The 27098-nt window shown below is 44.7% G+C and overlaps 1 protein-coding gene across 1 annotated transcript; it reads left to right on the top strand.

Moving 5' to 3' along the window:
- Nucleotides 1-3834: 3834 nt before the first annotated feature.
- Nucleotides 3835-25742, top strand: T265_15423 (hypothetical protein; the record flags this gene model as incomplete). The annotated part of the gene is made up of 15 exons (XM_009178038.1): nucleotides 3835-3884; nucleotides 4079-4361; nucleotides 4398-4612; nucleotides 4652-4814; nucleotides 5720-5827; nucleotides 6413-6607; nucleotides 9214-9516; nucleotides 9787-9948; nucleotides 10562-10847; nucleotides 12004-12113; nucleotides 12221-12316; nucleotides 13975-14070; nucleotides 14152-14337; nucleotides 14846-14941; nucleotides 25382-25742. Coding segments are annotated over 15 exons (2709 nt in total), but the record flags the coding sequence as incomplete, so codon positions are not given.
- Nucleotides 25743-27098: the final 1356 nt, after the last annotated feature.

The raw sequence follows: 27098 nt of genomic DNA, 5'->3' as shown, positions 1-27098 counted from the left end.
ATATCCATTTGACGGCACTTGAGGGTTGTCGGGAATCCATTGCATTGTTCAGTGCCTTGTTTCAGTGGTAATTTTTTTTCAAACAGTGCCACTGCTGCGCCGAAAATAATTAAAATTTCTCTTGGTGTTGTAGTTCGAGCCGTTCTTATTTTGTTCCCCAGCGCGCAATGCCATCTACAAACTGCGGAAAGGTTACGGCCATGTGTTTATGACGACCGTTCATGGACCCATAACTGTGTTGTATTGTTCGTGGCCTTGCAGCCGTAAAAGCGGATATATATTCGAGAATTTGGGATTTAGAAACTCTTCTCTAGGTGTATACGTTAGTCCCTCAGTTTGGTATAACCGCTGAATCCACAGGCGCTCACTTGATATTGGGCGAAAAATAGATACTTATATAGGACGGTTTGATCCGTCATAAAGTCCGAAGTTAGCTATTTTAATTGTCTCGGGCAAGCACGCTCGTTTTTGTCTTTGTCGATGTCGCTCAGGGGTCACTTACCCGTGGCACTGCTACCGTCATCGTGTCATCTTACGGTGACGCGCAAGACGGACTCGTAAGCAGCAAGTTGGAATCGGGTAAAGCGGGATCTTCGTTGACCGCATCTTCACACCTCAGGTCTTGAATCTGTGCCATATGTTTAAGCAACCTCACATTGTTCCTTCTCTTCATGGGTGCGTTCGGCTGTCGGTTCATCTGTTTTCTCAAGAACAGTAAATAACATTTAATAGATATGGTCCGCCGCTTACATTCACGTTTTAGGCGTGTGAAGACGTATCGAGACTTCAAAAGCTTCATCATAAAATGGCGTCTGACTCTTCCGCCGCCAGTGAACATTTAGGGGAACACTGAGAGTTTTCTAAATTCGTGTCAGAGTCGCTGCCGATTACTTCCGATATGGAGTGCGTGGTTGACTTTGTTCCAGCGTTCGAGGTTGTGGCCACTCTGTGAACTAGCCGCCATCACCCCACCGTCAGGTATATTGGCGAAAGCCATGACCTACATCTAAAGGTGACCCTCGGTACTGAAAATTCGTTCAGTTGTAGCACCTTGGCGATGCCTAGCTGCCATGCCACCCGAAGGAAGTACGAGGGCTGGAATACTACCAGGTTGCCCAAGCCTAGTCAGGGGAAGTCGAGAGGCAAAGGTCGGGTTCGAACCACGAACCTTCCAGTCAGTAAATCCGCGTTCTAACCACTTGAGCTATCTCCCCTCGCCTCTGGAGTCTCATCTCGGACGTTCATTGACTCTGAGGAAGATATGACTGATGAAATCAAGCGCTAGAATCTCGTTCGTCAATCCGAATCGCTGGTGGGGTCAAGAAACAAATGCCTCAGGGTTCGCATTGCAGTACGGTACACTAGGGACTGTTGACACAAAGTTGTCAGTCTGTCTCAGGTTGATGATGAAATTTTAGGCATTACAGCCGTTTTTGGTGTCATGCAATTTATTACGAGGTAGTCGGACGTAGTGGTAACTACCTCAGTCACGGACTATACCTAGCACCAAAAACTGCAGCCGTTCGCTCGATGGACAGCCACTCATCAACGACTGTTAGGATATCAGCGCTCCATACGCATGAGATGGTCGACTGATATCTCGACAACCTCACTGCCGTTTATTTCCGCTATGGCAATTCTCAGCCGCTGGTGAAAGTAGTCGTGGCACGGCATCCGAGATCATCCTTTCAGGCTAAAATTGGCTATGTGAATGTGTTTGACAGTCATGAGAGCAGGATCAAACCTTTCGTCACTGGTACGATCAGATTATTGAGAGCGAAAAGCACGGAAAAGTGAAAGGAAGTTGTTGCTACATATGTTTTCATCCTCGTGGTATGTGGTAAGGGTGGCCAGGATTGCGGGTATTGGATCACTGTTCATCCCGATTCTCAAACATACTAACCCCACAGCCGTCCTCACTCAGTTTTTTTATTGATGGGGACAATCCAAAGGTTGGACGATGTGCGTGAAGCGGTGGTATTTGCTTTGACTTCCTTGGAGACAGTCTTGCATTTTATTGGTGGGGGGAGGGACGTCGTTCGACTTTTCGGCTTTACCCGACAGTACGTTTTTTCACAGGACTACTGCTCCTGCTGATGGTCATACACATTATAAAAATCTGGTTAACTAGGAAGTTGTTAACCGGAAGTTGTATTAGTTCTGACTGTAGTGTGACATGAGGTGAATGCACGAGTCTGCAAAGCTCGGGTCGCGTTTGCTAACTTGAGACACCCATGGCGTCAGAATGGTTTATCCCTGAATGTGAAGGGACGTGTGTATCAAGCTACAGTACGGGCTGTTTTGTTGTATGGCTGTGAGACTGGGCCTATTCGAGCAGCGGACCTGAGACGTCTTCAGGTGTTCGACAATCGTTGTCTGAGAACCATAGCTCGTGTGGGTTGGTGTCAGCGAATCCGTAACGAGGCAGTTAGAAAGCGTGTTTTCGGTTGTGTAACGGGTACTTCCATTGAAGAATGTGTCCAGCACCAGAAGCTGCGTTGGTTGGGACATGTTTTACGCATGCCGAATCATCGTTTACCGAAAAGAGTACTATTTTCTATACCCAATTCGGAGTGGCGTAAACAGAGAGGTGGCCAACCCATGACCTGGCAGAGGAGTATGAAGGAGATGACGAAACGCTTGGGTGCTGTCGGTGCTACTCGCCTTCCAGGATGGGGACCGCGTGATCCTCACTGTGCCTGGTTGGAGACATTACAAGATATGGCTGCCAACCGATGTCAGTGACGTTCCTGTTGTCAGTTTCTGTCCAGATTGCCTGGGTGAATGTCTGGAGGTGTAGGCACCTCGGAATGGTTGTGTTAAGCTAGCACTGAGTCCCTCCCCCATCCACCTTTATTGTTTTCTTTACAATAAGGCTTTCAAATAAGTCATGGTTGTACGGCAGTGAAGCATTGGTGTTGAACACTGATGTCATGCTGTCGTTGATGATGATAACTAGGATCCAAATACAGTTTGCATGCGCGCGCTTCCTGGCTTGTGCACAACCAACTAATCATAATGCTGGCTTGTGCACAACCAACTGATCAGAATGCTGGCTTGTGCATGAATCGCATACCGTTCGAATCCGACCTCTGTATCTCGCCTTGTCTAGGCTTGGATAACCTGACAGTATCTCAGGCCTCTTGCTTCCTTCTGGTGGCATGGCAGTTAGGCACCGAAGGGGTGCTATAGCTGAACGGTTCTTTTACGACTGAGTCAGTCGGAATTTTGACCTAGGAAGTATCCTTGAAAGTAGTAGTAGTGCAGTTGAAGGGGTAGTTGATATCTGAAGATTTAAGGGGGCAAAACAACTTGGCTTAGAAAGAAGACAGACCGGTTACATGATTTGATGGCCGAGAGAACTAACTCCTTCAGCACATCTGTGTAGCCTTCGCAGATCAACTAATGACCATGTATGTAAGTCGTTGACTTAGCTTTCCGCGTAGTCTTGGCACTTTGAGACAATGTTCCTGTTCTTTTAGCTAGTCGTATCTTAACACACTAGCATGGGGTTCCCAAGTTTTGTGAATATAATCCGTGCTCCCCCGAAACTGCTGTAGTATTACCTAGGAATGTCTACGAAGTTGGTTGATCCCAACATCCTTATTGAAGTAGGTTTTACCAGTTTCCCTAGTATTCATCGGTTCTCGCCACACTTGCCATGCCACTATTCGGTTTCCCGTTCAGTCAGTATCAGTCGTGGCAGACTCCTTGAACTATGAGCTTGCTCATGTAACATGTATCAAGACTGACTTCATTGAACGTCATGTTTATTTCCTGACAAGCAATAATTACCCGCCAGATAATTTCCTAATGGCTTCCTTATTTTTCAGAATGTCTGAGGAGACACCTACTGAGGAGATCAACTACGAGGAGCAATATAAGTATGTCATTGACTGTTATGTGTTGCTTTTTTAGTCCATTTTCTGGATTTGCGTCTTGTCGGTGATTTTCGGAGTTATGCAGGTATTATTCACTTCCTTCATACAGCCGGCAAATCCTAATTATTCCGCACATCCGTCTACTTCCCACAATGCTTGCCTACGTTTACAATACCTCATTTATTAACTGTTTACAGGTTGCTATCTGAGGAATGTAAGAAATTGAAGATTGATATATCAAGTTTACAGTTAAGCAACCGAAGTCTCGTCAACCAAAATAGAGATGAGAAAAAGAAGGTTATGGATTGTCGGTTGCAGATTGCAGACTTTGAAAGTCGCCTTAAGTCATTTGAAGCAACGAAGACAGAACTTTCTGACTGTCAGTCTCAGTGCGACCGATTACGTATGACGCTTGAGAGTAATGAGGCCAAGCTGGCCGATGCCGAACGCCGTGCAGACGAAGCCAGTGGCTTGATAAAGGTGATTTCTCCTCTCTCTTTTTTGACCTGCTTTCAGATCAAAGATAGTATCATCCTAAAGCAAAGCAATTTCACCAAAGAAATCGAAGAACGTCTTCGTAATGTAACAGAGGATCGTGACCGTTTGTTGCATAACAACAATACATTAGAAAGTGATTTAAATGCGGCCTTGATTAGGGGTGAAGACGCTGATGAATTGAGAGAAAAACTGAAGAAGTTGGAAGAAGTATTCGATAAATTGGCATCGGAAAGGTATGTTCTTGTCATGACTACGTTCACTTTCCGAAACAGATCAGAAACAGCTACTGAAAGCGGCCTTGCTGCTGCAAATGAATATTTTAAATCGGAACAAGCCAGGTCTGAAGAAAAAATCAACAAGCTAAAAGAAATTCAGACTAAATTGGAGCAGACTATTGAAAAACTGGAACAAGATAAGCAAGAGTTGTTGGAACAGGTGAGCTTAACTTTTGACATGCTGTCTGTGACTTTGTGACCTTCCATGAATACTGCGTACTTTCTATCCAGGTTTCGGGTAATGGGAGACCTTTAGTATTACACGGAATGTTGACTACAATGATCGGCTGAGTTCCAGGTTTCTCAGTTCGCACAACTAAGGTAGTTCAGGTAAAAGTCTAAGCGAACTATCCTTCTCGCATACGTGGCATGTGCATGGGCGAGTCGAAGTCATTACTGACCAAATTGTTTTGACGGTTGACTGCAGTGGTCGCGAGGCCTGTTGCACATTCACATGAGTTTCGACTTTGGTTGGTTGCGTTACTCGGATGGTGTTTTGATATACTCATCTCAATCATATTTGGGGTACAGGTCGTTAATTCTTTCGGTGCCTGAACTTGTTTCCATCCACATGTCCCTTTGAGTTGCTGACAGTAGAGCGATTGCGCCAAAGTCTGTTGCTGTTGATCTCGGTAATACAGGACAGGAAAGCGGCTGTTTGGAGCTGAACAAGCTGGTATAACCTGATTTCAGCAACGTATGCATGATCGTGCTTTGCTATGATTTCGGGTGACTGGGTCCATCGGAAGCTTATTTTGATGCAAGTCCGTCTGAAATGGGTGAACACATTGTTTCACCATTTTTGGTTTCGTATACGTTTCATCAGTTGACTCATGATTTACTGTTGTAAAGAGGGGAATTATGAGATAATGAGACAGCAACTCATCAGGAGCTCGTGGTTAAGCGCCATTGCTTTTCATGATATTGGGTGAATTGATTACATCTAGCCTTCCTGGAAGATTATCGAGCGAAAGGTCGCTATTAGCTTCTCATCTAGTGGCTGTTGCTCGTCTAATGTATACTGTGTTTGGTCTCGTTAACCGGTGATTTATACACTACATGTAGATGGACAAACAGTTTGAAGATTATGAAAAGCTGAGCGATAAATGTGCCACCCTGGAGGCTCGAATCAAGGAAATGGCTCAGTCGGAAAGAAGATACGGTGGAGGCATGGTGAGTTTGAGTCCAACTATCGTTATCATTGACAGAACACCAGGAGAGGATACTGGTGCTTTACCACCGTATAACGATGTCATTTTATTCGATGTCAATTAATTTTCATATTACCGCGATTATTTAAACTGGATTTGTACCATTTGTGAATCACAATTGATAAATTCCATGTAACGACAGTTGAACATTGATGGGATGCTTCGTACTTTAGTTTAGTGACTTGAGCTTCAAAGTTTTGAATAATTTGGCCTTGTTAGCACGCATAATCGCAAACCTGGAGAGAATCATCTGAGTTTGAACCTGCTGTTAACAGGTTTCGTAAATTATCTAGTCATGTTTCCGACAGGATCAAAATTAAAACACCTATGCTATGTGGCTTAGTGATGCACTTTCAGCTCTTTTATGGAGCTCATTTAAGTTTGTAAGGGGTTCTGTTTTTTGCCTCGTAGTTCTCGCATTTAGCTTCCTTAACAAAGGTTTTACCGCCGTTATAGTTTTTATTCCGGGCAGTTTGAACTTTGGTGTTCATTTATGCACCTCCACAGTCCGTTGATATCTCTACACATTCACTTTTGGTTACTTCAGATGGGTGGTCGCCTCATCGGCCCCACCTTACCACCATGGATCGCCGATGAGAAGAAACTAGAAAACGATCTGGAGCGTCTTTCAAAGGCGGATCCTGCTACTCTACGTGCCAAAGTTATGGAATTAGAAAGCCAAGTCAGCGAGTTAAATCAGCTCCTGACCTACCGTGAGGATGTCATTTTACGGATACATGAGGTTCGTTTCGGTCTGTGCTTTTTCCATCACAATTTCAGAAACGTTTCTTTTTTTCAGCCAATGTGATCGTTGGCTTGTTCGCTAACTTGGGCAATTTGATTGCAAACGTTTGATCACCACTCAAGGTGACATCAGTGTGTCGTTTGCAATCAAATTCAATCAAATCATGTTCAGCGAACAAGTCAACCACCATATACGCTATCTGAGCTCCCGAAATTCAGCCAATTTATTTTACAACGGGATGACGATCACTCATTGTTGCTTCCAGTTTTGACCACATGAATTATTCATACTCTTCCCACCAACTCATTCGAATCCCTTTTCTGTCCAACCATATCACTTACTAATAACTGAACTGCACCTGACACTATCTAATCACCGGCTACCATGTAACCAACCTGTCGTCCGTGAGCTGAGCTCGGTGGCACTGCATAGTACCGTATATACTGTCAATTTTTGTCGCGTTTCTTTGTAGCTTATTTGATGTTGTCTACTGCGAATGTATTGCAGGGCTGGATGACCGAATACTCCTTAATTTTTTCCGTCACTGATCAGCTGTCGCTAGTATGGTCCGAGCATTGATCGGCATGCGGTCCACCATTATAATCCATGTAACAAGGAAAACCAGTAATGCTTGTGTAGCCCTGAGTTACTTGTAGCTTGTATACAGACAACTTGTAGACATCGACTCCTTGAGAGTCCCAATAGCCCTCGCACGGACGCTCTCTTAAAGCTTTAATGGGCACAGCTTAATCTGGTAGATGTGTAATAACAGGTTAACCCTACAAAATCGCACTGTCCCCTGCCATAGGAGTGTGAAGTCCAGAGGCTCGATCAGCTTCTTAAAACGTGTTAGATCTGTGTATGTGAGTAATCGCTGTGTAAGTTCAGTCACCATCGCTTCTAAGTTGCCAACAGATGTTATCCCACGTGGCTTATCAACGGGAGGCTGCGTCGTCAAAACCAAGTGAGGTTTCGCCTCGGTTAACCTCGGTGTTAACCTTATCTTTCGACAACTCGATCACTGCCACACATTGTAGGCCAACTGCTGTCGTTTTGGTAAATCTAAAAGTGGTGTTCGACTAAGGCGATCGCGCCGCTTTGTGGGAATGTCCCGTCCAAAGATTTGTCGTAAAGTGTAACACCCGTGGGCGCGTGACAGTTTATGTAGAGTTTTCCGAATTTATCACCAAAAATGGTGTTCATCAGAGCTGTCCCTTGTCATCTTTTCTAAATTCGTGATCAAACTAATTATCGAAGAAACGCTGTCTCTGTTTTCTACCTCTGTTGTGGTGCTTCTTTCCGAAGAAAATCCCAAGGACTTGGAGTATGTGGACGACAGTGCACTACTTAGTTCACATGCTATTCAGGTACAAAATGCTAAATAATTTGGGACGTGTTGATGTGCGCCTTTGAACTCCGGAGCGCAAAGCGCTATTACAGGTTGGATGAGTGCACCCCCAAGGCTGGTCATAAAATCAGATCCACCAAAGATAGTGGACAGATCTACCGATCTGGGTAACTGCTTCACGTCAGGTGGCATCATTGCTGTCGAATTGGATGGTAGGATCACTAAAGCCCGTTTTGATTCCTTTCAACTGAGATACCTGTACAGTCGGCGTGACATTAGACTGTCGGTGAATGGCCTGTTATACAACGCGATAGTTTGTCTGACGGTGCTTCCTGCGCTGAAGACAAAAAACGATTACTGGTCTTCGACCATCCGTGCCTTTGGTTCATTGTGCATGTACTATGAGAAATGTTGGGGCGAGATGGCCCAAGTGGTTAGAGCGCGAATTTGTTAACCGGAAGGTCCGTGATTCGAATCCGACCTCCGCCACTCGACTTCCCCTGTCTAGGCTTGGGCAACCTGGCAGTATCCCAGCCCTCGTGCTTCCTTCGGGTGGCATGGCATCTAGGCACCGCAAGGGTGCTACAGTTGAACGATTTCTTTTTCCCATTTCTGTGGGAAATGTGAATTGCTTCCGGTCACAAATCACCTGCTTGTCCGGTGATGAGTTAATTCGGATTCACCGAATACCTTGACTCGACTATGTGCTCCGTATGCCAGGTCGGCCCACCGTACCCTGTTTTCTGGAATCTTAAGCTGGACAAGCATGACCTGGAGACCGAGCATGGAGGCTGTACTGGTACATGTCTGAAAGTTTGGAGTATCAGAGTCCCGTCCAGTTGATGGTTTGGCGTACTCAACTACGTGGCAGTTAGACGCATTCAGTGGGGGTGTATCCTTTTGTTCGCAGTCATCAGCTCACTGTCCATTTTCGTTTTTTCCATAGCCAATCTCTCGTGCACTGTCTACTGCCTTAAGGTGCGGCTACCCTAACCACGGTTTACGGTTGCCAACCTGAGGTGAACTGAGGCAGGCTCCCATGGTTGTGCTTGCTTCCGGTAAATGTCATTTTCAATCGTAGAAATTCTACTAGCTTGAGTCTGTTTAATCATCACTGATTTTCTATTTACCATCCGTGGTAGTTGAAGGTATATTCCGGAAGACGATGACGTTGCTTTTTGAAGCTGAACACTCACTTTTATTCAGTTATTTTCAAGGTCCACAGTTATCTGGAGCATTCCTCTCCATCTTACAGGAAATCGGGAAGAAATCGTCTAAATTAGAGGCAGCCGAGGTGGAGCGTTCCAGTCTCAATGCTCAAGTTAGCATACTGAAACGAGAGTTGGCCACTGCACGTGAGGACCTTGCCAGACGAGGTCTCGGCCCAGCTGATCTGGAGGCAGAAATTGAACGTTTGCGGGGAAAACGAGATCGAGAATATCAAAGACGTAAACGTATTGAGGGTGAACTGGACGAATTAGAAAAAGAAAACCAGGAATTAAAACAAAAGATAAAGAAGTTGGAGGAGGCTGTGGCTAATTTACCTCCCCCTAGACCAGTAAGTACTTCTGACCTTTTTTAAAATCGATCGCGAACTCGGCCCGTGGTTCAAACCCAATTTCGGCATCTCAAATGCTCCTGTCTAGGTGACAGTATCTCATGCTCCGTGCTTCCTTCTTTTGGCACTGGCAGCTATACACCGATAAGCTGTTGCAGCTGAATATTATTATCACCTATCATTATTACTATTACTGTGTATTCGTTGTCAATTTTTTATACGCGCCAATAGCTCGGTCGCTAATGAAGCGCTACGGCGTTTCTTTTGCAGGCTGTCCCGCAGGGGGATCCTTCTGATAAGAATCGCATAATCGAACTGCAGGGTACTGTTAATCAACTGCGTATGGACAATGAAGCCAAACGCTCTGAATTGTTCGACCTCCGTTCCCGGTTCGACGCGAAATCGGCGCAAGTGGATAAGATCGCCGCAGAGGTAGGTTTTAACCTGTCATCTCTCGTCTCGCTTGTCTATAAAAATCAGCCTGACGGAGCGTTGACTGACGCAGATAGAGTTGTTACTATCTCTTCCGAGTGAATTTTCACAGTTGATGTCATGCCAGCACTCGCTACTAGCACCCTGTTTGTCAACTGCCCTTGCAGTTCAGTGATCTACTGATTGTCAGTCCTACCAGTTTGTTAGCCAGCTTATGTTTTTACTTATCAAGAATTACTCTGTTCCAACCAAGGGCCATATTACGCTGGTCACGGAAGGTACAGAACTCTAGTTTTAGTACCAATTCACGAGACCTTTGGGCCATTGATGATCAGGTGTTAAAAAGAAGAGACGTCACCTCAAACACCCGAGCTCTCTGACTTCCGTGACATAACAGTTAAATCAGCGGTTGAAAGTCGGAGTGCCCAGCCCGGAAAACTTAGTGTAGATGGATCTCAACTCAGATCACATCAGCCAAATTATGCGAAGGTTATGCACAGGTTGGCTCCCCTCCCTGCGTTACTAATTAGATCCGGTCTAACCGTTTTTCATGTCCACTTGCACCGCCATTCCTTATTCTTATACTATCTGCATTTTTATCCTTTCACTTCAGTTGAAGACAAAGGAGAAAACAACAGGTGAACTGACAGCGCAGCTGAACAACGTTCGGTCCCAGCTAGAAATAACGACCAAAGATCTAGAGACAGTTCGTTGTCGCGCCGTCCGTGGAGGTGCAGAAGTGGAACGGTGGCATTCGGACTTGACCAGCCTCCAGGTTACAAACAAGTTTCTATCTTCTCAGCTGAACGAGCTGCGCGCGAAGATGCTTGTGAAGGAGCGGCTCATTGGAGAACTTACTAAGCGCTGCCAAGAAAACCTGCCTCCACAATCCCACTCGGGTATATCAAATACGTTCACTGTTTTCCCTACCCTGTCGTTACTGATATTCCGCGTGTCCGCAGATGCTGAATAATGAATGCCTCCGATAGATTTACTACTTGTCGAAAATGGTCGACCCACTGGTAATACTTATTGTAAGATCCGGACGGTTAAGGATCTCACAGGACGATTGCGACTATTAGATTATACGCAGTTCGTAGCCAGTAGTCAATAGGAGCAGACAGACGTGGGGCAGTAGATGATATATTGAAGACTGACAGGAACTGGTTCTACAGAAAAACGAATTAGTAAGCATCATGAATTAAGAAAACGTACAATCAACAATGACGCAATCTGTAGGAGCGGGAAGCAGTCACTGTTACAGCACGGATTTCTGTAGGGGCAACAAGAAGTAAGTACCAAACGATGTGCAAACATACATATCGGGGCAGTCTGACAGTGTGAGTTGGCCGTAACGGCGCAGGAGTCAGTACGCTCGGGATGTGAAGGACTGTCTTTCGGTCGGCGTCGACGCAGCCACTCGTGTCGCGTGACAGGTCAGATTGCGCGGTTTCGTCCGTTTAAAACAAAACTCAGCAAGGGCTATCTGCCAGGTGCGATACATGGTGTAGTCGGTGACGCGCTTTTCGGTCGGAGTGGACGCTCGTGAATAGGTGCAATCCAGACGAACTTGCAAGCAATGACGGACGGGCAAATTAAGTATTGACATCAGTTACTGAGGCATAAGCAGACCCTAAGCCGGGACGAAACAGGGGGAAAACGAGCAAAGAAACGAAACGGTGTCATAATAAACAGATGCGAGTCACGTCACTCATGAGTAGTCAGAAAACAAGGAAAGTTACCGCTGGTCACCGTTGATTCGCAGGCGGAATCAACACTTATGTTTTCAGATTCTTTGGTCTTCCATGAGTTTATGCTTCGCATCGTTGGTTGTGCTTGCAAACCTGGACCACCTCATCAACGTTCGTCCTGGAGTTATCGTACATCTTAGAAAGTGTTCGCTAGCTTTGGGTCCTGCGGTCGCAACCAAACTTATTACATCTAACGACATGTTTTTAATTGTTTCTCCTTGATGCTGACTTGTAAATTGTTATAAAGGAGTCCTTGTTTTCTATCAAAAGTTGATAACATGTGTAACGATTCATGTTTTTGCAGAGTTGCCTTTGGTTAACGGTGACGTTGATGACAATGTGTGCTCACGTTGTGGTGATAAGTTGGATGAGCTTGACGTGGCCGACACAAAAACCAGTGACACTGTGACAAAAGTAAGTATCGCTTGCCCCGTGCTGTGACCTCTAGATGAGGGACTTTTTCGATTCACTTGATTCCCGTTGTCGTTTATTCTCATCATTACCTTCGTTCCTTCAAACAGCTTGAACTGAAACTGGCTGACCGCGAACAACACTTTAGTAAGCTACTGGACGAAGCAACGGAAGCACGCCAGACGCTCGAAAAAGACAAACTTCAGGTAAAAACCTTTTGCATTTTTCATTTACCACTTTGTACGGGTGTTGGAGTTCGGCTTAGTTATCTGTTTTTATTTGCCTGATCAATTTTTCTTCCTTATCCAAACACTGGCTTGTATACTTCCACGTAGTGATCTCCATTGTCTTTGGTAGGTTTTGTTGCTGTTTACTTTTCGCTGGATTCATTTTTTCTCCGGTAAAATCGATGCGAGTAATATCTGACTTTCTGGATTTCTGGTTGAAAGAAAGTGGCTTAATGTTGGTTCGTTAAAAACATGTGAAACTGAACCTCTTGTACTCAGTTATCTCGGTAGTCCAGTTTTATTTCTCCGGTTGTATGGGATAAGTGATCTAGCTGTTTACATCGTATACATTTTTGCATTATCCTCCACCCTGGCTTATTTGAAAGTTCCTTCTGAAATCTCATTATTCTCTTCATCACAAAAGTGTCTTTGACGTCTAAACAACCCAAGACGATGGCCTATTTGGAATCACATTAGCTTTTTATTCCTAATTATTGCAAAAGAGTATGAGTTATAAACGGGGTTTTAAATTTCCACCAGACTATCAATCGATTTTTTAGCACGCTTGAAGTTGAGTCGCAGAGTTGTTTATCTCATGCCTGTAATATCACACTTGGGTCAAAAGGGTTAGTCTCCATCCAGTCTGGGAAATAGCGAGCATTCATCGTTTGGTCTATCGCCCTGCAACCATTCTGGATCGATCCATTGGGCCAGCCAGTTCTGTGCAAGATGGAGGTTCACATCGGCATTTCAACCAGCTGTATGCTGATACGTCACTATCTGTTTGTTTCCCACTGGAGTTTAGTGTTTGCAAAGCTATCAGATTGAGCTTAAGAAGGAGGTGGAATCTTTTTCTGTACTTTGATTCGCAGTCGTCTCCAGCGGATGTTCTTAATCAGTTACGTAAACGGGGCTTCCAAGTGTCAGTAGTATTTCCCAATAGGGTGGAATTCTCAATCCCTTGGAACTCTGGAGACTGGAATTGTTCAGATTCTCAAGAGTAATGCCTAAAAACCCGTTCATCTTGATTTTATAATGACTGGTTTCTGCTGTTATATAGCATTTGCCTGGTGTAGGTAATCTATTTAGCCTTATTGGGACTGGTGTGAATGTTCTGTGTTTTTGGAGTAAGGTGGTCTAGAGTGCGAAGCATGTAAATCAACGTAACAATTTACACGATTATCGGCTCTTTTTCCCATGGTGAGAACCTGAATGTTTAAGTAGTACTTCCATTTGTCCCTACAATAAAACCACAACATCGAAATGGATTTTGAGTTTGAATTGCGTCTCTGTTAGGAGAGGTAATTTACAGATTTTTAGCTGATGACATTCCGCGGAATAAAGTGGCTTACGACTGCGCGTATCATGTTAAGCTTCCCACTCATTAAGGCAGCTTTCAGCAAATTCCGTATCGACACTGCTAGGAGAATGGCAACATTTCCATGATCGCATCGTCAACAGTTCAAAATCACCACAGTCTCCTGGATGATCGGAGTTCTTTCCCACGGGTACCTCACTCAACCACCACCTAAATGGGCTCCAGTTTCCCCAACTTATAACCTGTGTTCAAAATCACCTTACGTTTAGTCAAACTGATTTGACCTTTTTCTACCATGTTGGTTATTTACTTCTTGCAGCTTGAAAACAAGCTCAGTTCCGTTTACCAACGTGCCACACAGTTGTCCGAAGATGTTGCTCGCGAACAACAGGCAGTTGAAGCCTCGAATTCAAAGGTAAGGATGGGAGGAATGCCAGTGTTAATTTCCCGGTGTAAACCGGCTGCAGCAACGCGCTTACGTTTCGCTGTTTTGTAGATCCAAAAATTGACTTCACAGCTCAATGAACTGGAAAGTACACTATCTTCAACGCGTACTCAGCTGCTTGAGGCTAAATCCGAACAACGGAAGGCTGAGATCGAAGCTGTCCCTCCTACTGTAACTCCTCCTGCCAAACGTACCAGGCGGAGTGGAGCAAACAAGACAAGTACTGCAAATCATCAGGTGAGTAGAGTTTACTTCACTTCGCTGCTTCCTCGACTGATTTGTCTGCTCCCGTGAGTTCCTGTTGGTTCATTGGTCTGGTCCCTCCTCGCCCTTCATGCTGTGGCTATTTAGCCCCTTAAGTGATTCGTGTACCGTTCGGTTTTGTGTAAATCAAGGGGGGGGGGCAGATCTCTTTCCATATTCCGAGTAGTCACTCGGTATAAAATGAGATGACTCGGGTTTTCATGTTTAATTCACTCATTTGTCCAGATTACCAAGGGTCAGTGGTTCACGAAAAAACTAACCATAGTGGCCGATATTCTGCCTAACCAGGTGATTTTTACGGAGTACTATATTCTACCTTTTCGCTCCTCCGTTTTGATGAACTAATCAGCCTGTGTCAGCACCAAAGACATGAGCAGTTACTTTTGAACTCAACATACAGGAACTTATTTGGTCATAGTTTTGCGCTGCGTTCACTGAACAGCACAGGCTTTCATTCTTCTTTTGGGTTTTTTATTTTCAGGAATGTAATTCTTGCTTGGAACTGCGCAAACAGGTTCAAGATTTGGAAGCCAGTCTCAACGAGGGTAATCTCAGGGAAACAGCCTTGACAAGTCAGGTAAGTGGGGAATTACCGAAAGCGTGTCACAGCTGGACATTATTATAATGATTACCAGGTTGGTCTCTAGATCTGTTTTTCTGTACTCGATGATAAGTTTGCATTATTTATGGACTTCGTCGTTTGGTACTTCTGGACAATGCGCTTTGACCGTTAAAATTTGTCAGGAATGAACCGTGTGTCGATGACTGTTTTAAAAAGGCCACTTTCCAGATAACCTTTCGCCTAGTGACAACCTTGAAGTTTGTCGTCAGGTGTTCTAATGATCCTAGTAGTTGCATAGGCTGATTCCAGTTTACCCTTCATGACGTGTCATTATCTGGTTTGATTATTCGATGAAAGAACAGCGAAGGGGGGGCATAGAATACAATACTGGTGCAAGCATTTCATTCTCAGGGTAGAAACTGAAAGTACAAATGTCACGTATTTGGACGTCAGCGGAGGCCTTTTAAGAGCAAACGGCACTGAGCTCGCAATAACTAGGTGATTAAGGCGTGAGCTTACTGTCTCGAGGGTTGTCAGCATCCCGATTGCTCATTGACAGACTTAGGCAGCGTGGCAGTATCTCATCCCTCGTGCTTTTGTATGGCTGCTAGACACCAGAAGTGCTACAGCTGAACTACGTGCTTGTGTTTTCCTTGTAGGCCTCGTCCCAGAAAGCTTGTCGCCCGATAACGTATGCACTTTGCTTTCGACACTGAAAAATGAATCACTGCGATAGACGATCTGTTGGCATCCAGAGCTGTCGCTACATCACAGTGCCTACCATTTTCCTGATAACAGCCCGTATCAGTGACACCCTTTGAAATCTTTGATCAAGCACTTAAGTTGATAGGTTCATAGGTTACCATTTCCATACTAGCCGTGCGATGTTTCACATGTCTAACCATTTTGTGCTGAAACGTGTTTTTTGCATGCCTAATTCAGCAGTCAACCATTGGTCACGAAAAGCATTGTTGTTACTCCCCGCTTTCCAGCATGCAGTTCACTTGGTCCTCTATATTTAGCTTGGGCCGCTTCAACGTAAAGTGGGTAATAAGTTTCGTTCAACTTGTCTTTTTCCATATTATCTGACTGCCTGTTCAGAGCTGTAAGCCTTCCTGTATGCTCGCCATAGGCTAAACGTAGGTTAATGTTTTCACAACACGGAAATCAATACTGAAATAAAAATCTAGTTGCTCTTGTTGTATGACAATGGAGCACCTGCTTTCAGCCAAACCAGACATCAGAGCTTTGGCTTTTAAGCTAGTCTAGCATGAAAAACGGGGACCGATGACGCGCTCGAAAACGGAGGTCTCTTGCCAAGAGTTGTAAGTTGGTCTAACTGCATATGTTTCAGGTGGTAAGCTTACGTCTTAGAGTGTTCGGTTTGTGGCAACGTAGCTTACACAACAGCCAAAATCGCCTGTCAAGTAACTACAGTTGCTTAAATTCAGTGAATAATAGTCGGTGCGACAGACACCTTGGTTCCCGGAAAGTGAATTGCATGGGCACTGAAGTCCACGAACGCCAAGAATATGTTCCGGCTTCATCGGCAGTTACCTTGTTGCTCTTGGCTGCTTCCTCTATATAATATACCACATCAGTGGTCACGAATTTATGAAGTATTTCAATTCCGATCCCCATACTATTCACTTATAATTCATTCCAATTGTCGGCCGGTATTAACTGCAGTAAGACCACTTACGCTTCCTTTCTGTTTCCAGATTAATGACCTGAGGGAAGAAATAGCAAGCGCGGACTGCAGAACAGCTGAACTACGTTCGCAGTTGACCAGTATACATCAGGAAATGGCCAGTAAAGAGTGAGCATTTTGGATCCTGGAGGAACTGTCTCAACCCCGTGATTTTATGAACTACGTCTTTGCTGATTACGCCAACGAGACGTCCCCCTTTGGTTCCTCGTTCTCCACTCTGTACATTCGCTTTCCCGAAGTATGCTTGCACCGTCGCGTCCTTTTCCAATGCATTTCGGTTACACGTAGTTTCTGATGAGCCGCTCCTCAATAAACGATTTCACTGATGTCATTTCTTCCTTATTATGGGGTGTCTGCCCTAGGAACATGTGCGTGGTAACTCGTACTCATGAGGTGAATTCTCTCTTCCTTTGGGGTGTTATGGCACGTGGGTGAAAAACTCGGTGCGACATTTAACCTGTAGGCTACCATTCGTTACACTAACTTCTCGGCGCTCACGAGAGAGTTCCTGTCTCAAGACGCTTTACATAGCAAAGTTTCAAGTGCATGTATGATTAACTTAGAATCATCATATCGACAAAACGATCGGCTTACATCCGAGCTCCAGCTCAATGTTCGTTTTCCTGTGTGTGCTGCAAGCTGTATGTGCCAAGTCTGAAGCTCCTGAATTATGGACACGCATAATCTAGCATTGGTTACTAAAATCAGTTGGCACACGGGCCACCATCAAAGGCGTAGGCCACATTCCTCGTCCTTAATTATCCTGTTTCAACGATACCCAAGTTCAGTCGCTGAAAAGGCTTTGCACAGCCATTAAGCCTAGACATCTAGCCACAGCCAAGTTGAAATATCCGTTGGGCGTATGTTTTAGCTGCCTAGACGCACGCATAGGATAACGCATGAGATTTGAAAATACACTTATGGTGTGACAAGGTGGCAACATAAATTATGCAATCATTTAACTGCTCAGCTTGCAAGGATCCCCAACCTGCCTACGTATCAGTCTCTGTGGATTTCTCAGGAATAGTGAAGTTAGGTGATATCCACTCCGGTGAAATAGGAGCTGACATATTTGTCGTGATACAATTGACAGTGTTTCCCAGGTAGTGAACCTCGTTTTCATGTTGCAGTGATCCGTCTCAGACCCATTGATTTCTTTGCTAAAAACCCACTCCAACCTTCAGTAACTGCGAACTGACTCCCTATTTTCATGTTTTTTAAGTGTGAACGAGTACAGGGGAGCTTTCTACACCCTCACTATGGAACTACGGCTTCGTGATACTGCTCTCACATCAGTTACCTAACACGGGACCAACAAAAGTTGAAAGTAAGTGGAGCACCCCATTAAAGCTCAGAAATCATATGGGTCGCACGTATTCTTACGGCCAAATCCTGCTGGAGATACCTACCATCAGCAGTCCTTTTACGGAGGAGTTTCCCGACTAAGAGTAAATCATCCAAAGCGGGAGATCCACATAACCTGTCCAAGCGAAAAAATTTGTGCGCATCGGACTAAAAATGTGAGAACGGTGGCACCATAAAGGTATTCACTAACCCAGAAAGACGAAACCGGGAGAAGTGCTGGCGTTGCTTACAGCGCGGACACAACCACTCAGTGGTTAACGTAAATCAGCGCCTTGTAACAATAGACCGGTCACCCGTTGAACCACAATCTCATGGTGTGTCTAACTGCCTCGTTAACGCACATCCTCGCGCTAGTTTACCGAAGGAATCCAACCACGAATTTAGGCTTTTTGCTTTCCTTCTTCAGATTGCATTGCGATCTATCAGATGGCTGGCCAGTACGCGTGGTTTGTCGCTCCTTTCCCGTTATGGGACTATGCCACTGACAATCCAGCATGAACTCAGCACAATTCTTGCTTCAAAGTAGGTGACTGCGTGAATTCTTCGGTTGTTTTTGTAGTAAATGCACTGTACCCTCTGGAACCAAGTTATGAGTAGGATGATATTGCCATGGGTCGCGGGAATCTACATCTGTTTATTCTTCAGCCTTTTAGTTTTCTGCCTCTAATCCGTGCAACTAAGTTCCAGCTATGCGTCATTAAATGTGTATGGACCACTTAATTATTTGATTAGTTGCCTCAATGCAGATAGCACGAATGGGCATGATACGCTGAATTAGTTGGAACCTTTGAACTGTTCCGTCACAATGGAAAAAAATGACAATCTCACCTACACAATGTCAAGTCATTTCCGTATAGCGGGATATTCGCCACAAAAATGCCTAGGTCGGAATCACTTCCAAGTCTTTCATCGGAAGTTCTAAGGTGCTCTGGAAAGGAAGGATTTACAGTGACCTGAATTCGGTAGACCATCGGTAGACTATCCTCGCTTTGCCATAACTGGTCTTACTCGACCACCCATAAATTCATCCAGTACCAGCTAGATTCTTTTCGATCACCCTTAAAATTTCTTACTTTGTGTTTAGCACACTTGGTCTTTCTGATCTGAGGCTGCTTGGTTGCAAGAACTAACTGACTGCAACCTATACGAATCGAAGTGGTGCGTAAGCGGGAATCCGGTAACGAATCAGTTGCAAACAAAATATATCAGATTAAAACAATTTGAACATGCATTACCCGTATCATCAACCAAGGAAGGAGTGTAATCCGTTACAAACCACTGTTGGTGGAAGGTTTGCAGGGGAGTAGGCCATGACATGACATGAGATGGAAGCGGCTACTGTCAGGCTGGATGTTATGAGACCTTCGCCTTTTGGAGCGAACGTGATCCTTCTCACATTACTAAAACACCTGCAGAGATGGCACGTAACCGATCTCCGCGGTGCGAGTGCTGTTGCAGTCTGGATGTTCAGATAAATTTGCCTCATGTTTGTTGAGGTTCGCGAAGGATGCCGGGTCAATCCAACTGATAGCACCTTACTCCGACCAGATGTGTACGGACTACTTAATTATTTTATTTGTTGCCTAAACACAAGTAGCACGAATGAGCATGATACATGAGTGGTTGCCGCCAGGCAATGGACGTCTCTGGGGCTTCAGTGCGCTCCGCTGTAGGGCAAGGTGAGGTATCTGTTGGTCGAGTTAGGTACCAGCTGACGGTGGCAAATTCTGTATTGTGTTGGTTGCATTTCCGTCCTAAGGCTAACCATTTTCAATCCGGCACTCTAATCTGCAGTGCTTACATGTAACCGATACGTGCTATTTCGTGAAATCCATGATTCAATTGTTATAGGCTGAACCCATCAGTTCCCAAACGTTAGTTCCCGTGAACTCATTTGAGGAGTGTGAAATAGGTGCATTGACTACCCGATCCTTTCGGTATCTTGGTGCGAGTATATATAGCTTCATAAGTGACGTCTGGGGGTGGTGGTGGGCAGTTCAATGTTGTGTGATGGCAGCATAACAGTCAACTGCTTCATCTTTATAAAGCCCTGATCAAAGTTGGATCCGGAATTGTTACACTGACAGGGATAGAGATACACTTCAGGTCAGTGTGTGTCACAGTATTTGTTTTTTTTTTGAGGTTAGGTTGGATTATAGCAGTCAACCCGAAACTGACGGTTACAGTTTAGTAACTCAAATAACAGTGCAGCCTGGATGTATTACAGGATGACGCGGAGGAATCGAACAGTTCACAGAAAGCTCTATGAAGGTGACCCAGGGATGCGAGAGCTTCAGCAGTTCGCTTCAGGGAAACGTCTAATGCAGTTATGCGACGAACGCAGTGGAATTGGAAACATTCCCTATTGACTGTTTGGCACCAACGACCAGTGGGATAAAAGGAGACGCGAGATCCTTTCAACCGTGTAGAAATAAGTTGGTTGATCAACCAAGGGAGACGGTGAAATTCGAGCCGGCTTGACGTCATTACATACAGTACATTTGAGGTTCATGTGAAATTACTGATTTCAAAACAAGTTTCGATTGGCTGGTCACAATGGTTTTGACAAATCTGACAAAACGTGAGTTATAGTGACTCGTGAACAACGCAAGCCGATATCTGATCTTGACATACTGAAGAAGCTTGTGACTTCTTTGGCTTAGTTGCAAATAGATTGTGCTCGTCTGGAAGGCCTGTCTAATTTGGAACTTATTTAACTTGCTTTGCAGTTATGTGTGATTCGGCTTCTGAAACGGTAGTTTGTTTGTGCGTGGCTCTGAAGCAGTGAATGTCTCAGTCGGTCGAAAGCCTCGTCATTTATTCAGTGTTCACTGTAGGTTTAACTAATACCTGGCTGTGATGAGTCAAGCGAACTCGTGTTTCACCGCTTCCCGTGATCATGTGAGATTAGTTTTGGCCCCCATGTGTGTGTTTTATTGGCAGTTTGTTATTTGCCATCGAGCCAATGTGAAATACATACACGTTCATACGTTAAGCTTACCAGAATGGCGAAATGGGTATCAATGAACGCGCCTCATTAACCCCGTTTACAAGGACATATACCGTATAAGTTTTGTTGTTTTAACTTTCGACCGGCAACTTTCCTTTATACTCCTGGGAGTTTTCGCTGTAGAATTTTCTGGTTTCAATTTCTACTGTCCAATCCTGCTATGAGTCCAGGTTAACGATAGAACGGTAGGCGTGTACAGGCTTGTCCCTTCCCAAATGGTGCCACTTTTCAATCCCTCCTTTTCTTGCTTTTGGCAATCTTAGTACCTAGATTTTACTAGGCACTTGCACCTGGTCGGATCGTTTGTCTATCATTCTGACTGGTTCATTGGCTTTTTATCTGGTCAGTTTTTGACCTCATCGGAGCCACTATTTTTTCACAGCGCCTCTAATTTCTGTTCAAGTGTAACACGTAACGGTACAAGGCGTACACGATGAGAACTACATTCCGCGGTGTTGTAGAGGCAGGTGGCTACGCATTTTGTCGGGTTGATCCACCAACTCGGTAGATCAGCTGCTGATCAAAGAGCGCTGTTAGAGCCACCTGTTTTTCTTGATCCCCTCAGCTCCCGGTCAACTTAGTTAATCGCAATTCCTTGTCTCCATATCCCTGTACAGGACGTTTGTGACAACTACTCAGGTCCGTGGCTCCATTTTACGCCAGATTTATCTGACCCTACGTTCTTCGTGGTATCGAAAACGCCCTCGACTTGTGGGAACAGACGATTACGGGAACCGGTTTTTCGAAGCCCTCCCCAACAAGGGTAGTGAACACCCTATCCGCTCGAAATACCCTCAACGTTATGTGCTGATGCCCGGACAAAAAAGCTTGGATGATGCCTGGATGACGCTCAGCAGTGGTGAGTTGGGATCTCAGTTATCTACCTAACTGGTTTGTTGCATTACAGTACACAAGCTGGTGGAGGAAATTTCAAATTACCCTTGCTGTAACTACTTGTTGAGTGGGGTTGACAATCTGAGTAGATTCGTGGACTTGGATTCTCTTTGGCTGTCCCCTTATTACCACTTGTTACCAGACTAACTGATTCTCAGTCGTTCATTGTTGTGTTTCTATAAGAGTACTTGTAAGCTACTTGTAAGCTAAGGATTGTCGATAGCCAGCATTCCCATGATTCCATGTCCCTTTTTTCCAATTCACCTTCGTTACCTAAGCATTAATTGACCAACGGGTCTTGACAACCCACCTGAGATTCCACCTGTATAGCGTAATCTACGTCCAGTCCGACGGTCTATCCGTTCCGTTAATTGTTTCGGTAAGTCTTGTTTTTAGAAACCAGAACCCTTCGATGCAGATTATCACATATTCACTCCTATGCTGTCAGACCGTTGACGATCGGCTCCTTTCTGTTGGTTTGCGTGTGTGCAAATATTTACAAGGCCGCAACCATGAGTTTCGAAGTAGCTTTTTTATTAGATTTCACAAGGCTAATATCTTCCTACCCGTCCTGTTGCTTTATCTTGCTGGCTTATTGGATTGGGTGCTTGAATGGTAATCATACTTAGATCGCTACTCCATAGTTCGGGTCCCACCGAACACAGTGCTGATCAACCTCAGCAAGAGCGAAAAGCCTGTCTGTTGCTTCGCTGACTTCAGCGACGTACAACATAGCGAAAAAGAACGCTTACATGCATAAACAAAGTCATACAGTCGTTCAAACTTAGCACTATTTCGGTGCATAGCTGCCGTGCCACTCGAAGGAGTGCTGAACTACTGTCACGTTTCCGAAGACTGGACAGAGGTAGTCGAGATGCTGAGGTTGGATTCAAACCACGGACTTTCGCGTCCGAACGACTGAGCTATTTCGAGCTTACACATACAAACCATCGACTTCCTTTCGGGTTCTCCATCATGTTCATTTCTTCCATTCGTAAACAGTTCCCCGACATATCTCTTTCTAGTTTGTTTATTCAACCTTTATATAATCTGTTAGATTTGAGGGATAAGTAGTCACGTCGCTGGTCATCCGGAGGCAATACTTACGGTGTAGTTCAGAGGAACAGTAGTGGGAATTTTTGTGTATTCAAAATTATGTAGATAGATTAATTAACTGAAAACTAGGCCTATTGTGCCAAGACTCGGGCTCACAAGTGATAGATGAAGTCGACACCAACAGCAAGTAAAGTTTCACCTGAGATTTCATTCTGTACGTGATGCTGAAAAGCTAAGAAACATCCTACGACTGGTGTCGAGTATGCGAAGCGTGAAGATTTTTCACGTCCTAATTTCAGAACTTCCGACAATGTCAACCGAATGGGAATCTTGGTTAAGACACCGACGAGCGAACCCACCGACCAAGGAAGAAATCGCATCCAACGCCGCAGAAGCCCGGCGTCGCATTTCTCAAGCTGCGAAGCTTGAGGCGAGTTCGTTCATGATATGTTTGGTGCACACCGTTTGTCACCTATTTGGTTCATGACCTTATATCGAGAGTTTAGATACTCAGTGTTTAGTGTTCGAAGACTCGAAATTTGCCAACTTTACTATCACCCTGACATGCAATTCAACAATTAATCTCGCAAAGTACTTAGTTTCAACAACTGTTTTGGGGATCCATTTGACTGAAACACGGTGTGATTAAAAGCCTTTCTACACATTTGCCTATGGATTTTATGTCCTGAATTACTTAGTGCCCGAAGCACCCACTTGTTTTCCTATGCTAGAAGACAAACATCCCTCGTTTACGTATGGTATTTCAACGCACGTAGCGATTTTGAGGAATATTGGTAGCTCAGGTAAGGCCATCTGCTTCTGACCTGTTCAGCGAGCTTCTGAGTTGACTTAAACGTTTCTTACCATCCGAAAGTACAATCGGTAGGGCGTATTGATCTTGGACACCCGACAGTATCTAAAATCTTTAATGCGACCGGCTGGTTGGGAGCCCATGGAGACGGGCGACAACTGGTTCGTTTAATGTTTCACGCTGTAACCTGATCTTTAATCGATGCTTGTGCCATTATTTCAGTAGTTCTCCTTATTCCGATTGATTCGTTTGATACTTGTAGTATGTTGTGGGGTGAAAATCATTTACACGGTTGGCTGTCTGGCCTCGTCTGTTAAAGGACGAGCCAAATAGATTCTCCGTTAGCCAGTTATAATATAGAAGTGCCAGCAACATTCACCCTACAGCGCACCGGTAATATCTCCTGCGGTGTTGCCGAAATTTCCGCGCAGCGCTTTCGTAGCTGGTTAAAAGTAAAATACCATACATCTAAATTATTTGTTTTGAACGCGATGGTCAGTAAAACCAGCACTTATTTTTTATGTGGGCAAAAAATTCTGCCAAGTTAGGTAGACGTACTCAGGTTGGATGGAGATAGGTGCCGCACCGTGATGGATCACCTACATATCCACGCTATTACACACGGACGTTGTCTATCAAGCGCTGTGTGCGGAAAACGGATGACCAACGCAGTAAAACGGCTCATACTCTATGACTGATAGATAAGTGGCGAGTCACATTGCTGATCGGCGGCTGGGGGCCGAATGACTTGCCAGGAGGTCAGGAGTTGGAAACCCCTGAATTTTCGTGGTATGATGATGATTCTGAATAAGGATGAAAGAATTATACGGTGTTTCTCGTCTTTTCAGCATACATTAGCTCCACCTATGGGAGGAAAATTCCATCAGAAATCCCCGAATCTCAGGGCGGATCATTTTTGTTTGGCCACTCTTGCTCACGCTTCCCGTACTAATTGTTGCTTGCTACTGGTGTCCGTTGTATCAACTTGATACTAGTCTGTGTTCCACTATTTGCCCAAAAAATGTATTCATTCCAGTTACTGTATTCATCATTCTGTTCACCTTCTGTGATCAATTCAATCGATTCTTCTAATGAAGGGTGATTGTGACTGATTAAGCCAGCAGAACAGAGAGGATGAATTCCGCAATCAGTATTGCTTTCGTTTGTATCATACGAACTCCAATCACGCTAGCACATTGGTAGTTCCCTACTTTTACGTTGCTGTTGAGACCCAGTTTTAAACGCCTTTCCCCCTCCTGTCTTCTCGTTTTAGGTCAAGTACCAAGCGGAACGCGAAGAAATGATTCGTCAAGGACTAATTCATGGAAGCAGTGAGCCAAATTCACTCAATCGGAGTAGCTCGACACAAACCTCTAAGAGAACTTTCCCTGTTTATCCAGATATGGAGGTCGCACCTGGAGAAGGCAAGACACCGACGGACAAGAGCTGACATTCCTGACATACTTCAGTCTAGTTCACCCGAGTTCTGATATAATTCGCATGTCTCAAACCATACTCGTTTCTGATTTTGTGCCTATGAGGACGTTGTTCATTCATAGCCCAATTAATCGCAGCGGCATCACAATGTGCTCACCTGGTGCTGATTAGCCCTATAGTGCCAACCTCGCCTTCCACAAAGATATTTATGGCACTAGCACCCTTTCAGTGCCTAGCTGCCATGCCACACGGAGGCACGAGGGCTGGGACACTGCCAGGTCACCAAGCCTAGACAGGGAAAGTCGAGATGTAGAGGTCGGGTTCGAACCACGGACCTTCCAGTCGGTAAATTCGCGCCTTAATCACTTGGTCCATCTCATTCGTTATGAATTCTGTTTTCCCCATTGTCCGGCATTTATCCCCCAAACCGAATTATCTAGGCTACCCTCAACACAAGTGTCAGTGTGTCAAAGATGCATGCAGCCGGTCTATCATGCTAGATCAATCGGTGCCATTTGGATGCTTTCACGAAGTGAGCAGACAAAATTGTTAGCGCATAGTTGCTGTGATGCGAACGTTGTCAGGAGTCGGGTTTGGTGTAGTTAAGAGTTTCACAGCCTCCTGTTTGGTTTGGCTGATTTTTCTACTTTCTTGCGATACCTCTTTGTTGGAGAATTATACAGATCTCGCTTACACATTATTCCGCAAGGTCTCCATCCATACCTAACAATATCCGATATTGAACAAAGGTTAGGCAGCTTTAAAGCTTCGCTGTCGTGCATAACGTGATTTATCCTGAGTTAGTGTAGCATTTGAGTTCGGTTATCTAGTGTTAGTACTGAGTACCTCTCCGAATATGACCACGGCATTTCACTTACTTATTAGCGAACAAATTTATTCAGGAAGTTGATCATCCAGGAGTCACTTGCGTTGGCCGGTTCGCATCTGCGTTTAGGATGCCGTTTGGTTGTGAACGATGACAAAATCGGTTGGCACAATAACCATCGCCAGTGGTTGGCGCCACATGTGTTTCCACGTGCTGAATCACATCGCAGAAGTGACCGAACTATCATGAAGATGACCTAATTTACGTAGTCAGTTGGTTAACAGGGTAGTGTTCCGTTTCGACGACTCAGGTTCAAATCCCTGTACGGGAACCTTTAAGTCGCTTATCGGTCCTGACTTGAAATGTGCTCACAAGTACGTCAGGGATATGCTCTCGTTCTTTTTGACTAATTTAATCCAATCAAGCTTTGAAAAGGCCGAAGAAACGTCTGAACTCATAGGCAAGAATGATAGCAGGTGGTTATCACTACTCAAAGAGGTTCTTCATTTTCAGAATCAAGTGATAACCAAGTTTAACTGATATAACACAATACCCATGTGACTGTTGGAAGCTCTCGAACTGCACAACACCGGTTTCATCTTTAGTACTCATGACGTAGACGAAGTCAACGAGTTTTCATAATCCCTAAATGAACATCAAAATTTACGCAACTGAAGAAATACACTCATTCGCAAAATCACATTGGTGTTAATTGGAGACTCAACTGCGGTTTCTAGACAATACACCGCGATGTTTCAAATATCGTACCAACGGAGACGTCCAGAAATCTTTATGCAACACATTCAGTTGAATGAACACTGTCCTTATGAGAAGGCTAAAGTGTACTGCTGAAGTAACCAACAGAGAGAAACAGGTCGCCTGTAGGTCGGTATGTGGTTCTGCCGACTGTACCCGAAATTATTTATTCGTGTATGTCCGCCCGAACACCACATTTCTGTCCTCGGACGGTTTCGCATAGTGACGAATTAGACTGAGTTTTTTGCTACGCACGGATTTTGAACCTGATAATGGTAAGCTTAAGAGTCTAGTGAACTCTATATC

Source organism: Opisthorchis viverrini (genome assembly GCF_000715545.1).
Source record: "Opisthorchis viverrini unplaced genomic scaffold opera_v5_489, whole genome shotgun sequence".
Lineage (NCBI taxonomy): Eukaryota > Metazoa > Platyhelminthes > Trematoda > Opisthorchiida > Opisthorchiidae > Opisthorchis > Opisthorchis viverrini.
Note: the sequence above shows the minus strand (reverse complement) of the source record. Positions and strands in the feature narration are given on the sequence as shown.